The following is a 14,886-nucleotide window of genomic DNA, read 5'->3' as shown; positions in this document are numbered from 1 at the left end:
TGGCGAGAATGTCAGAGGATGACATGTTGTAAGCAAACTCCATCAGCCGTCACATTCAACACATCCTCCGACATTTTCATTATCTCCAACGGGATCCCATCATGACTGTGTTGTCATAGAAACGGTGTAAAGTTCCAGAATAGTCATGATTAGAGTATATGTTTATCACTAAGTGGATGGACATATCATTTGTGATGTTACCGTTAATTATGCAGATCAGTAAGATTTATGTTAATGTATTTATTTGTCTGCGTTTAGTCATAAATGCCGTTTAAAAAGACGCTAGGTTGTGCCATTTGTCCCTCTCCAATCCCACAGATTACATGTCACACCAGATCCTACTCAGCATGATCTCAGATGTGGAGAAAAAGCTGCTTCCGATTGCCTTTTACAGGTATAATATGTAGCTAGTGTAAGCTATTAATGGAATAATCTGTTTAAGCCCCAAATGGTATGATTTAAAATTGAATTTAAAACTTGATGATATATCATAGACTCATAGAGAGATACATCGTGGAAACAGGCCCTTCGGCCCAACTTGCCCACACTGGCCAACATGTCACAGCTGCACGCGTCCCACCTGCCTGCGCTTGGCCCATATCCCTCCAAAAACTTGTCCTATCCATGTGCCTGTGTTTCTTAAACATTGGCATAGTCCCTGCCTCAACTACCTCCTCCGGCAGCTTGTTCCATACACCCACCACCCTTTGTGTGAAAAAGTTACCCCTCAGATTCCTATTAAATCTTTTCCCTTTCACCTTGAACCTATGTCCTCTGGTCCTCGATTCCCCTACTCTGGGCAAGAGACTCTGTGTATCGACCCAATCTATTCCTCTCATGATCTTATACACCTCTTTCAGATCACCCCTCAACCTCCTGTGCTCCAAGGAATAGAGACCCAGCCTACTCAACCTCTCCCTATAGCTCAGACCCTCTAGTTCTGGCCACATCCTTGTAAATATTCTCTGAACCCTTTCAAGCTTGACAATATCTTTCCTGTAACATGGTGCCCAAAACTGAACATAATATTCTAAATGCAGTCTCACCAACGTCTTATACAACTGCAACATGACCTCCCAACTTCTATACTCAATACTCTGACTGATGAAGGCCAATGTGCCAAAAGCCTTTTTGACCACCTTATCTAGCTGCGACTCGACCTTCAAGGAACCTTGCACCTGTACTCCTAGATCCCTCTGCTCTACAACGCTACCCAGATGCCTACCATTCAATGTGTAGGTCCTGCCCTTGTTAGACATCCCAAAATACAACACCTCACACTTCTCTGTATTCAATTCCATCCACCATTCCTCCACCCAAATGGTCGATCGATCAAGATCCTGCTGCAATCTTTCACAACCATCTTCACTATCTGCAAAACCACTAACTCATCAGCAAACTTGCTAATCTTGGCCGGTATGTTCTCATCCAAATCATTAATGTAGATGACAAACGGGCCCAGCACCGAACCCTGAGGCACACCACTAGTCACAGGCCTCCAGTCTGAGAAGCAACCTTCCACCATCACCCTCTGCTTCCTTCCATGAAGCCAATTTGCTATCCATTCAGCTATCTCTTCTTGGATCCCATGCGATCTAACCTTCCAGAGCAGCCTACCATGTCGAATGCCTAACTGAAATCTATATATACAACATCTACAGCTCTGCCCTCATCGACCTTTTTGGTCACGTCTTCAAAAAACTCAATCACATTTGTGAGACACGACCTGCCATGTACAAAGCCATGCTGACTATCCCTAATCAGCCCTTGCCCATCCAAATGCCTGTATAACCTATCCCTCAGAATACTCTCTAGTAACTTTCCAACTACAGATCGTGGAAAAATATATTTTCCAAATGTTATATTTGCAATGACTGTAAATCTGCAGCCTCTACGCAGGCGTGTCTTTATAAGCGACTGGCAGTTTTTGTACCTTGAATGTAATTTATTATTCAAGTGAGGCATCGCAAATGGACTTCTTTGGCCTAAGATAAATGTTTTCTTGAATGCTTCTCGAGCTGACATTATTTTGCATAAGAAAGTGGAACCTTCGCAGTGCTTGGTGTCTTTAATATTTCTTAATTTCCCAATAGTTTGATGATTGTTCTGGATCCAAAGCTGCTTTCCTCAGTCATCAAGCACTCAGATTTTCTGTTCGTCGCCATCACTCTGTATTCGGCAATGGTCAAGCTCTTCCTCGACGGAGAAAATATAATCCCAGCCTCGGATCAGTACGATCTGCCAAGCTCCAACCAGGTAACTTCCAAGGTTGGGGGAGTCCAGAACCAGGGGCCACAGTTTAAGAATAAGGGGTAGGCCATTTAGAACGGAGATGAGGGAAAACTTTTTCAGTCAGAGAGTTGTAAATCTGTGGAATTCTCTGCCTCAGAAGGCAGTGGGGGCCAATTCTCTGAATGCATTCAAGAGAGAGCTAGATAGAGCTCTTAAGGATAGCGGAGTCAGGGGGTATGGGGAGAAGGCAGGAACGGGGTACTGATTGAGAATGATCAGCTATGATCACATTGAATGGTGGTGCTGGCTCGAAGGGCCAAATGGCCTCCTCCTGCACCTATTGTCTATTGTCAACAGAAATGTTAATCTCTTGCTCACAAATTGCCATGTTCCAATTTGATCCCAAAAGGTTTTCAGTTCTGTTCAAAGCTGTCGTTCCAGCTCCCTCTTGATGATACTGAGAATAATCTGGTTGTTACACAACATCCCTCACCATCAATTTTTCATTTATTTCAAAATCATACTGTTCCAAAGACGTACAGGTTTGTCAGCTAATTGGATTGGTATAATTGTAAACTGTCCTAGGTGTGTAGGATGATGTTAGTGTGCGGGGATCGCTGATCGGGGCGGTCTCAGGCCCCGCCCGGTGTGTAGGATGATGTTAGTCAAGTCAAGTCAAGTCAATTTTATTTGTATAGTACATTTAAAAACAACCCACGTTGACCAAAGTGCTGTACATCTGATTAGGTACTAAGGAAAAAAAATGAAACATACAGTAGCACGCAAACATAACAGCACATACAAAACAGTTCACAGCGCCTCCTCAATGAGCCTCAAACGCTAGGGAGTAGAAATAGGTTTTGAGCCTGGACTTAAAGGAGTCGATGGAGGGGGCAGTTCTGATGGGGAGAGGGATGCTGTTCCAGTCTAGGAGCTGCAACCGCAAAAGCGCGGTCACTCCTGAGCTTAAGCCTTGACCGCGGGATAGTGAGTAGCCCCAAGTCGGCCGACCTGAGGGACCTGGAGTTAGAGAGGTGGGTTAGAAGATTTTTGATGTAGGGGGGGAATGTCCGTTTAGGGCTTTATATGTGAATAGGAGGAGCTTGAAGTTGATTCTGTACCGTACAGGGAGCCAGTGGAGAGAGGCCAGAATCGGCGTGATGTGGTCCCTTTTACGGGTACCCGTCAGGAGTATCGCTGCGGCGTTTTGGACCAGTTGCAGGCGGGACAGGGAAGATTGGCTGATCCCAGTGTATAGGGAGTTGTAGTAGTCTAGGCGGGAGGAAATGAAAGCGTGAATGATTTTTTCAGTGTCGTCGAATTGGAGGAAAGGTTTGATTTTAGCTATGGTACGAAGTTGGAAGAAGCTGGCTTTTACCACAGCGTTGACTTGCTTATCAAATTTTAATGCAGAGTCAAATATCACGCCGAGGTTTTTGACATACGTTTTGACTAGGCAGGATAGACTTCCAAGACTGCCTGTTATCGATTTGATGGAGTCGGGGGGGGGGGGGGCGAATAGGATGACCTCAGACTTGCTCTCGTTTAATTGGAGGAAGTTCTGTGCCATCCAACATTTTATGTCCTCAAGGCAGTGTAAGAGGCTGTTTAAATTTGACTGGTTGTTGGGTTTCAGGGGGAGGTAAAGCTGAGTGTCATCGGCATAGCAATGGAAAGAAATGCCGTGCCTTTGAATGATTTGGCCAAGGGGGAGCATGTATAGAGAGAAGAGAATGGGGCCTAGGATGGAGCCTTGTGGAACTCCGCAGGAGAGGCTAGCTGGAGCAGAGGAATAACTGCCTATGTTGATGGCGAAACTCCTATCTTTGAGGTAGGAAACGAACCAGCTCAGGGCAGTGCCATCAATGCCAACCGCGTACCGGAGACGGTCAATAAGGATGGTGTGGTCCACTGTATCGAACGCTGCGCTGAGGTCGAGAAGGAGCAGGATTGCACAGTCGCCGGTGTCGATGGCGAGAAGCAGGTCGTTGTGTACCTTCAACAAGGCAGACTCTGTGCTGTGGTGGGCTCTGAAACCTGACTGGAAACTTTCCAGGGTGGTGTTTTGGTGTAGGTAGGGCACTAATTGGTTTAGAATTGCCTTTTCAAGGACTTTTGACAGGAATGGCAGTTTGGAAATGGGTCTGTAGTTGCTAGGCAAGGTGGGGTCTAGGTTAGGTTTTTTCAGTAGGGGCTGGACCACCGCGTGCTTGAAACAGGTTGGAACAGTGCCAGTGGCCAGAGAACTGTTGATAATAGAGAGGATGCTGGGACCGGCTATTGCAATGACATCCTTCAGAAGGGCAGTGGGGGCAGGATCAAGGGGGCAGGTTGCAGGTTTCATAGCGGAGACAAGCTTTGCAAGGGAGGATAGAGTGACGGGTTGGAAGCAGTCCAATTTAGATGAACAGACTAGTGAGACAGCTAGGTCACGGGTGGGAGGGGAAATGTTCATTCTAATGTTCTCAACTTTGCTGGTGAAAAATTTAGCGAATTCTTCGCACTTAGCAGGGGACCCAACTAAGCTGGTACTGGGGGCGGGACATATGACAAGTAATTGTGCTAAATAGGACCTTGGAGTTATGAGAGTTTTTGGAGATAAGGTCGGAGAAGTATTGTGCTCTAGCAGACTTTACTGCTTCCTGGTATTTGAGAAGATTGTTTCTCAGAATTTCGAAGGAAATTTGAAGCTTGTCACATTTCCACCTCCGTTCTGATATTCTGCACTCCCTTCTTAGGGCTTTGGTGGTGTCATTGAGCCAAGGCCGACCTTTGGGCTTAGGCTTTTTCATTTTAAGGGGAGCGATAGAATCCAGGATGGAAGAGCAAGTGATATTAAATAAAGAGGTGAGATCCTCAGTGCTGAGATGGGGGGGAGAAGCCTCAATAGTGCAGATGTTGGGGGCAGCTGTGAGAGCCTCGGAGAATTTATTGGCAGTCAATGAATTTATGTTGCGGGAGTAACGAACAGGGAGATGAGATTTTGCGGGAGATAAAGGCAGAGATGCGTCAAAAATGATAGCGCTGTGGTCCCTGATAGACAGGCTTCAGTAGTTTCAATGTTGTAGATTGGGAATCCGGACGATAACACTGGGTCGAGAGTATGGCCTAACTTGTGAGTGGGTCCCGTGGTGTGAAGAGTCAGATTGAAGGACTCAACCAGGTGCATAAATTCACTCACAAGAGGCTTAGTGGGACAGCAAACATGAATGTTAAAGTCACCAAGAATCATGATCCGGTCAAATTTGGGCAAAATGCTAGAAATCAGATCAGCAAATTGGGTGATGAAGGATTGTGGGGATCGCTGGTCGGTGCGGGCTCTGTGGCCCGGTGTGTAGGATGATATTAGTGTGTGGGGATTGCTGGTCGGTGAGGGCTCAGTGTTTCCGCGCAGTATCTTTAAACAAAACTTTAGGTAGCTGTTAGATTTGCTGTAGTGGTAGTGGGTGACATCCGTAGAATTAACTCATTTAAAAAATATATATATTTTCATTTTACTTGTTTCAGTTAAACTAGTACTGGCCAAGTATGTCTCCTGCAACCAGCCCATTACTTTTAGATAATAGCAGCAGATGCAAAAATTGAGTATACTACTATTGATTCAATTTAAATGACTACTTGGTACTCAAGTCTCGCCTTGTGAATGGCCTTTGTTCTTGAGTATCATGGGTTTAAAAATTTAGGTTAACAATTTCCTGTTTTTAGATTATTCAGTTACATTGCCAGTCAAAAAGGTTGCAAAACAATTCAGAGGTACCAGTTACAACCACCCTGTAAACCTTTAATTAAATAGCTATGATCATTCTTAGCCCCCCCCCCCCCCCTCCTCCTCGGTCATGGCTGACCATGGGTGATGCATCCTAGTTGGCTGCTTGCTCCACACCTCGGCTATAGCAGCGTCGCTTGTGGCTGAAGAGACCAATGTGGGAGTGACAGTCTGTGTCACAAAGGTCACATTTGTGTGTGGTCTCTGGTCTGTTGAAGTTGCTGCATTCCTTTCTGCGTGCCCGCTTGTCTGCCGCTGCGTTCATCAGTGTCTCTTCCCCCGTTTTGAGATGTTGGTTCAGGGTACCTCTCCATCTCGTGCGGTCAGCTGCAAGGCTCTCCCAGGACTCCACATCGATGTCGAGCGCCTTCAAACCTCTTTTGCAGACACCCTTGTAACATAGCTGGGGGCGGCCGAAGGTTCTCCTCCCAGACGTCAGCTCTCCATAGAGGATGTCTTTTGGAATACAGCCATCCTCCATAATTCAAAGCAGTCATAACTGTGCTTCTGACGTGAATTGTTTTGCTACTGTTCAATAGCAGAGTTCTTTCTTGAGTAATAGGAAACTGTGATGTAGCGCTGAGTAAAGAGCTATTTTGTTTTGCATGGTAACAAAGTGTTGCTATTTGGAGCAGGGATTGTGAGGAAATCAATATAAGTCATTGGATTGTAGCTTTTATCAATAATTAAACTTTGCTTGTGTTTGCAGCCTGATCCTTTGCAATTGATAACGAATGGGCGAAGGTTCCTCCTTCATGTAATTCCAAGCTGTTCTGGTCAAATAATTTCACAGCACAACAAAGTAAGAGATTCCAATAACATTCATTCAATTTTGATTTCATGCAGAATAAGGTCGAAGTAGCTGATGTCATACTTTATAACATTATTGAACAGGAGTATACTTGGCACTTTAATTAAAAATGCTGCACTCATGGGAAGAAAATGCAGACCTTGATTCTCCACATCTAATTAGAAGGAATTATTCTTAGAAGGTTCTAAGAATATGATTTTACAATAAACAAAAGGCAGCTATAAAATTTACAAATCTAGCAGAAAAAGTTATGAACAATTTATTTTCTCTTATTCAAGACATTCTAATAGACGTATGAGGGGGGACCTCATTGAAACATACAGAATAGTGAAAGGCTTGGGTAGAGTGGATGTGGAGAGGATGTTTCCACTAGTGGGAGAGTCTAGGACTAGAGGTCGTAGCCTCAATTAAAGGATATAAAGATGAGATGGATTTTTTTCAGTCAGAGGGTGGTGAATCTGTGGAAGGCTGTGGAGGCCAAGTCAATGGATATTTTTAAGTCTGGGATAGATTCTTGATTAACGCGGGTGTCAGGGCTTATGGGGAGAAGGCAGGAGAATGAGGTTAGGAGGGAGAGATAGATCACCATGATTGAATGATGGAGTAGACTTGATGGGCTGAATGGCCTAATTTTGCTCCTATCACTAATGACCTTATGAATCCAGTCCTGTTTTCTTTGCTTGTACCAATTCTCCAAACTAAAAATGAGTGCTGGAACATAGTTAACTCAAACTACTTAACCTTGCAGTAGATAAATGCCTCATCACACAAGTTAAGGTAATGCCCCTTCCTGTTCATTTTTCACAGCAGCTGCAGTTCCTTGTTTCTGTTTTAAATATAAAATGCTGTAAGCCCATTAGGTGAAGCAATTTTAAGAGAGGAAACTAATTTAGTGCTTCAGGTCATAGACTTTGCCAGCACCTGTAGGTTTCTTTCCTCCTATTAATCCCTTGCCCGCTGATATTGGGATGGGGAGTAAGGTTGGGTGGTGGGGAGAGGCACAACAACAGTCATTATTGATTATTCTCCTCCAACACCAGCAGTTGGCACTGATTTAGCATGGGCGATCTTTTGCTGCAGATCAGAAATACCTCAACTCAATTATCTCTGCTTCTGTCATTGAGTCATAACTATCCAACATTTCCACGATATTTCCCGTAGATTGAAAACTTAATGGCCAACCAACTTTTGTTATTCTGATGCTACCATATTAATAAGGTGGCGCAGCGGTAGAGTTGCTGCCTTACAGCAAATGCAGCGCCGGAGACTCAGGTTCCATCCTGACTACGGGCGCCGTCTGTACGGAGTTTGTACGTTCTCCCCGTGACCTGCGTGGGTTTTCTCCGAGATCTTCTGTTTCCTCCCACACTCCAAAGACGTGTAGGTATGTAGGTTAATTGGCTGGGCAAATGTAAAAATTGTCCCTAGTGGGTGTAGGATAGTGTTAATGTGCGGGGATCGCTGGGCGGCGCGGACCCGGTGGGCCGAAGGGCCTGTTTCTGCATTGTATCTCTAAATCTAAATCTTTTTTTAAAAATTGTTTAAAAAAAATTGTTCAGCTCAATTTACTCGCTAGCGCCTAGAATCCATTCTCAATTTGTAACATGCACTTTACATAACTCTGTAGAATGAAATGTATTTCTTTTTTGTTCTTCAGCTGCAGGCTGTTTGCAAGGACATTGACCCGGAGCTGAAAGCTTCACTTGACCACCAACTGCAGCTGTATGCTGGTGATGGACTCTATTCTGAACCCACTCTTTTATAAAGAGGGATCTCCCCCCCCCCCCCCCGCGGCAGAAAATGAGTGAACTGCAAAATGATATACTTTCAGCACTGCGACTTTTCAATAGTGAAACACTCTTGCAAAAAAATAGTGCAAGTGTTGAAACAACTTACAAACTAAAGAACTTTTCATTTGCATTATTAATGGCTACATACTTTTGGTTGGTTGCCATCCTTCATGACATATACAAAAACATTGTCGATTCTCCTTGAATAAATTTTATTAAAATAACTAACTTTGTTTTTACTTAACATTAGTCAGTCACTAAAGTGCTTGGCTGGTTTATTAAACACTGTCTTATCCTTGAAAGTGCCTAATATGTCTCATTGATGTTGTTTAAAAGGGCCAGCCAAAGTATACTTGTATTATGGACTAGTTGTAAGATTGATTTCGTCCTTTACAAGAAACCACAAGCACCGCAGGCACTGAAAATCTGAACTATAAACACAAAATGCAGGAAATAAGGAGCAGGTCGGGCAGCATCTGTGGAGAGAGAAGCAGTCAATGTTGCAGGTGTACGATCTTTTAGTTGCGATAAGTCAATGACTTGAAACGTTAGCCATTTCTCTTGCCAAGGTGATGGCTGATCAGCTGTGTATCTCTAGCATTTTATTTGTATAGCACATTTTTGAAAAATAAGGTGTACCATTAAGAAGAGGTCCTGCCTTTTAACTAAGTTTTAATGAAAATCTGAGGTTGAGTAACTGACTGGAGGATAATTTTGCCCAGTAAAATTCATGTGTTTTGTTTAACTTTATACAAGTTCAGATTCCTGATGTTTTAAGTTTGAAACGGATAGTATAGAAGAAACTTGATGCAAGACAAAAACAATGTAATCAACTGTTTTATATTTTTTATTAAAATATTACCAGTATTATTGTTGGGTTAACTGGTACTGCTTGTGTAACTTCAATAAATCCTCCAATTTTCAGTTAAAGCTGTTGGTTCTGTGTAATGTTATATAAATTAGCATCAGACTCCATTTGGATGAAGTGGCAGAAACCAAAACTAACTAGGCACTTATTTGATCAGGTTAAAGATGTATATTTCAAAGTATAAATCAGATATTTTGATTTTATTTCTATAAATGTACTGCCTGCTCAAATTTCCTGTGCACTGTAACATGGTTTGAGGCTTCTGTAACTGAGTTCTGCTTTAGTTGCTCAGAGTTCTGCAGCACACAGTTACTATAATCCCAGACACTGTCATTTAAACTTTTTTTCGATAAATTATTTTAAAAACTTTTTTAATTAGACTGTCAATACTAGAAAATAAAGTAAATTATAACCACTTAGCTGTGCTGTAACTTGAGGTGCATTATTACATGGGTACAATTTCAATATGAATGCAACTTTTAAATTAGTTACAAATACAACCACTCCAGATTTAAAAGACTGCACTAATTGGGCCCTTCCCTGCAGTCTAAATAAACTAATTTTAAGATTAATGAAAAAAATCATCCATAATTATGTATTTGGAGGCAGGAAAGAGAAATTCACTTGAGCCAAGGCAATAGTTTCTGCACATAGAAAATAGGTGCAGGAGGAGGCCATTCGGCCCCTCGAGCCAGCACCGCCATTCATTGTGATCATGGCTGATCATCCACAATTAGTAACCCGTGCCTGCCTACTCCCCTTGCCCCTAGAGCTCGATCTAACTCTCTTTTAAATTCATCCAGTGAATTGGCCGCCACTGCCTTCCGTGGCAGAGAATTCCACAAATTCACAACTCTCTGGGTGAAAAGGTTTATTCTCATCTCAGTTTTAAATGGCCTCCCCTTTATTCTTGGACTGTGGCCCCTGGTTCTGGACTCCCCCCAACATTGGGAACATTTTTCCTGCATCTTGGTCGTCCAGGATGGTTTAGGCTGGATGTTGGGAGAGGAAATAAAAATCTAAACCTTCTTAAAATGGAATAACTATGGAATTCCTTAAAATGAATCAGTAACTAACTGAAAATTGAAGATTTTACTCCTATTCTGGTAATCACTGTTGGATATGGAATCCATGTGCATAATTATTGCTCCATTTATTTATAATCTTCCTCTTTAAAATCCCTTTGCTATTGTTGTAAAGCAGTTGCATAACATGAACACAAAATATTTGCATAACCCCACTACTCAATAACTGAAGACAGTCATCTTCATTTAAAGTTAAATTGCATCCATTGAAGGGGCATGAAGGAGTAATCACCCAATTCAAAAGTATTCAAAGCCGTACCACTATAAAAATCTATACCACTTGAACAGAAGTGCGGATAATTGCCTCCATTCAATGTTTACAAATTTGTACAATTTCCAAGTTTCATAAGTTAAGCTTCTAGCATGTCACATGTATTTTGGTACTTTTTTAAATAGTAAGCTATTTTTAACAAAAGCAGTGTAACAGAGAGATCAACCCGAGGGCTTCTTCTACACCACATGGATCGGCGGAGGGGTCTGCTTTCTAATTAACTCCGCATGGGGCTTGGATGTAACGGTGCCAACAAGCTCCTGCTCCCCAGACCCGCAATACCTGGCAGTGAAGTGTTCCCCTATTACAAGAATTCATTTGGGCTATCTGCACAGCAGTCTACATCCCACCACATGCTGATACTAAGAATCCCCTTGAGGAACTATGCATTATCACCAATAGCCTTGAAACAAAGTACTCCAAGGCCTTGTTCTCAATAGCCAACTTCCAGGGCATGCTAACTAAATACTAGCAACACATCTCCTGCTGCACCACCATCAAAAATGCACACCACTGCATCCCCGACCAAGCATCGGTAAATCTGACCACCTGGCTGTGCTTCAGGCCTCTGCATGCAGAAGCCTAAGCTGGAGGGTCCAGTACAGAAAGTTGTGCAGTGCTGCTCTGCGGAAACCAATGAGATTCTTTGTGACTGTTTTGAGTTGGTGGACTGGTACATGTTCAAGCACTCAGCAGCTAGCCGAGATAAATATGCACCTGCGATCAGTCTTCAAGCGTGTGGAGGACTGCATACCAAAGACAACAATACGTGTGTACCCAAACCCAGAATCCATGGATGAACCCGAGGTGTACTCCCAGGTGAAGTCCAGGCCGGTAGTGTTCCTGTCAAATGATCCCAAGGCTTGCATGTAGGGGTACCAACTATCACTCCAAAATAAGGGACAAGGTGACGTCACCGCCCTGCACCCCACGTGACCTCGCCCAGCCAGCGGCCACGTGCTCCTGCCCCACCAATGGTGGCCACCCGGGCCGGGAGGGGATTGCTACGCAACCTCCGTTAGGCAGCACCCGGGCTTTGGACCTACAGTGTCCGGACCTACAGTGTCCGGACCTACAGCATCCGGGCCTACAGCGCCCCCGGGTCTAATACGGGACAAGGGCGGTCCTGTATGGGACAAACCAATTTAGCCCAATTTACGGGATGTCCCAGCTAATACAGGACGGTTGGCAACCCTACTTGCTTGCTGTAATGGGCTACAAAGCAAAGTTGGGCAGTATCAATGGCAACAACAGGACCCTCCCCAATGAGCTCAATGCATTCTGTGCCCGCTTTGAACAGAAGGTCAGTGGATGAACGACACCGGCCCTGTCAGTCTCGGGTGCCCTGAACCAACACTTATGTGGCAAACACAAGATTAGCCTGCCTGTGAGTGAATCTGCGAAACACAACTGGCCTGGATGGAGTTGCTGGACACGTCCTCAGGACCTGTGTGGGTCAGCTGGCAGAGGTATTCACAAACATCTTTAACTCTCACTAATACATCCTGAGGTTCCACCTGCTTCCAGAAGACCACTATCATTCTGGTGCCAACGAAAAATAAGGTTCCGTGCCTTAGTGACTACCGTCCAGTGACTCTGACATCCATCATGAAGTGCTTAGAGACTAGTAATAGTGCACATTAACTCCAGCCTCCTTGATCCACTGCAGTTTGTCTACCATGGTAACATCTCCACAACAGACGCTATCTCCCTGGCCCTAACTTCATGTCAGGAATACCTAGACAACAAGGACTCCTTTGGTAGACTCCTCTATTTATCGACCACAGCTTCCCCTTCAACACCAGAATCCCATCCAAGCTCCTGGAGCTAGGAGTCGGTACCACCATCAGCAACTGGATTCATGATTTTCTGACCCACAAACCTCAGTGAAGGTACAGAACAACACATCCTCACCACTAATTATCAACACTGGCGCAGCACAAGAATGTATTCTCAGTCCCCTACTGTACTCCCAATACACTGTGCAGCTGAATTCATCTCTAACTCCATCTACATGTTTGCAGATGACAGCACTGTGGTGGGTGGATCACAAACAATGCCAACACAGGGTGCAGGAAAGAGATGCAGAACTTGATAACGTTGTGTCAGGACAACAACCTCGCAATGTCAGCAAGACAAAGGAGCTTCAGGAAGTACATGCCCCAATCAGCATCAATGGTTTCAAAGCGATAATGGTTTAGAGCTTCGAGTTCCATGGCATTAATATAACTAATAATCTGTTGAGGACCAACCACATTGAGCAACAGCCAAGAGAGCACACCAATACCTCTACTTCCTCAGGAGACACAGGAAATTCGGCTTGTTTCTAATAACTCTTAGAAACCTCGACAGAAGCGCCATAGAAAGCATATTGTTGAGTTGTATCACAATTTGGTTTGGGAACAGCTCTGCCCAAGATTGTAAGAAATTTGCAGAGTTGCAAATGTAGTGCAATCCCTCACACAGACCAACCTTCATCCACATTTCATGCTGCCTTGGGAAAGCAGCCAGCATAATCAAGGACCTTTCCCACCCCAGTCATTCCTCCGTCTCTCCTCTCGCGTCAGGCAGAAAATACAGAAGCTTGAAAACGAGCACCGCCGCACTCAGGAACAGCCTCTTCCCCTCTGTTATCAGAGTTCTGAACAGTCCTTCCAATTGCTAGGGTTCTGTCTGCTTCACCTCTACCCTTTTGCAGACATTGGACTTTTGTCTCTGGAACTGGCGTGCTATAATGCTCAGAACTATATTCCCCACACTAACCTTTCCTTTGCTCTACCTAGTTTATGTGAGCCTGGCTTGATTGCATATATGGATAGTATTATCTGATTTGTTGGATAGGATGCAAAACAAAGCTTTTCAATGTACCTCAGTATATCTGACAATAATAAACCTAAAACTAGATGTCTATAATCTTTTGAAATTAAACATTGCCCAACCAGCAGAAGATTGCTTTTATTCACGTTAATCCTGTGTTTCTTGCTGACACTGGAAAAGGGTGCGAGATTCTTTTGACTCATCATTTAGCTGTTGAATAACTATTAGCTGGGTTCCTGCTTAATTAACGTTTCTATACTTAGCTGGCTTGATTCAATTTCAATAGGTTTGTTTTTATCTGTGCTCTGGGTCAAGGGATGAACCATGGACATATGAACGTTCAAATTGTGAGCCTTCTCGAACCGCTTCTCACATTGGTCACAAGCAAATTCAAGTTCAGCTTCTGCCTTGTGCTTGGTCATGTGGTATTTCAAGGATGCCCTTTGCCTGCACTGGAAACCACAAACTTCACACCTGTAGGCACAAAATAAAAAGTTCAATTAGGCCTCCAAGAGCAGTCTGCAGGTTCCATTTTTACTGATATTGGCATTTTTGTGTCACTGATTTCTGTAGGATATTGTTTCTTACACTCCTCCTTTTACTTTAGCTGGAAGTACAGAATCAGATTCTGTAATCTATTGCCTGTGAAGCCCTCAAGATGATGGTCAAATCAAGACATTGCTTTTGAAATGCAGCCAAAGTTACTGCGTAAACAGAGTAAGTAATTTACACCTGTACATGTCCAACTGATTATAATGTCCCTCCCCAGCCAAGTCGTTGTTCTAGCTTCAAAGGGTCTTGTTGTCTCAGTCTGTTTTGATCTAGACCACAGCTATAAATGGCCTGCATCATCGTTACTTTTTTGCATATCTTTCATTCATTTGTTCTATGTCTCACTATATCTGTCCATATCTCTCATTTCCCTTTCGCCTAACTCTCAGTCTGAAGAAGGACCTCAACACGAAACATCACCTATTCTTTTTCTCCAGAGATGTTGTCTGACTTACTCCAGCTTTTTGTGTCTATCTTCAGTTTAAACCAGCATCTGCAGTTCATTCCTACAAAAATAAGGATGATGATAAACTAGATCATCTGTTGGTGATGGTTCTGGACAGCAAAGGTCTTGGACACAGTTTGATCCTTGCATTTTTAATCCAGTTGTGGGAACACATGGAGGCATGAGAGACTGCAGATGCTGAAATCCTGTGCAAAAATACCTCCTTGAGCAAACTGCTGGAGAAAGTCT

The 14,886-nt window shown here is 43.6% G+C and overlaps 2 protein-coding genes across 2 annotated transcripts in view; one reads left to right on the top strand and one right to left on the bottom strand.

Annotated features, from left to right (window-relative positions):
- Window positions 1-9,617, top strand: part of fanca (FA complementation group A) — a 119,890-nt gene extending 110,273 nt beyond the window's left edge. Inside the window, exons 40-43 of the mRNA XM_078400856.1 lie at window positions 319-394; window positions 2,094-2,256; window positions 6,708-6,800; window positions 8,467-9,617. Of these exons, the coding sequence (XP_078256982.1) occupies window positions 319-394; window positions 2,094-2,256; window positions 6,708-6,800; window positions 8,467-8,574 (440 nt within the window). The 3' untranslated portion in view covers window positions 8,575-9,617. The remainder of the gene's footprint in view (window positions 1-318; window positions 395-2,093; window positions 2,257-6,707; window positions 6,801-8,466) is intronic.
- znf276 (zinc finger protein 276) overlaps window positions 9,439-14,886 on the bottom strand; it is a 51,233-nt gene continuing 45,785 nt past the window's right edge. The window contains exon 11 of the mRNA XM_078400857.1: window positions 9,439-14,114. Within this exon, the coding sequence (XP_078256983.1) occupies window positions 13,865-14,114 (250 nt within the window). The 3' untranslated portion in view covers window positions 9,439-13,864. The remainder of the gene's footprint in view (window positions 14,115-14,886) is intronic.

This window comes from Rhinoraja longicauda, chromosome 6 (assembly GCF_053455715.1).
Source record: "Rhinoraja longicauda isolate Sanriku21f chromosome 6, sRhiLon1.1, whole genome shotgun sequence".
NCBI lineage: Eukaryota > Metazoa > Chordata > Chondrichthyes > Rajiformes > Arhynchobatidae > Rhinoraja > Rhinoraja longicauda.
This window is presented reverse-complemented; position numbering and strand designations above follow the sequence as displayed.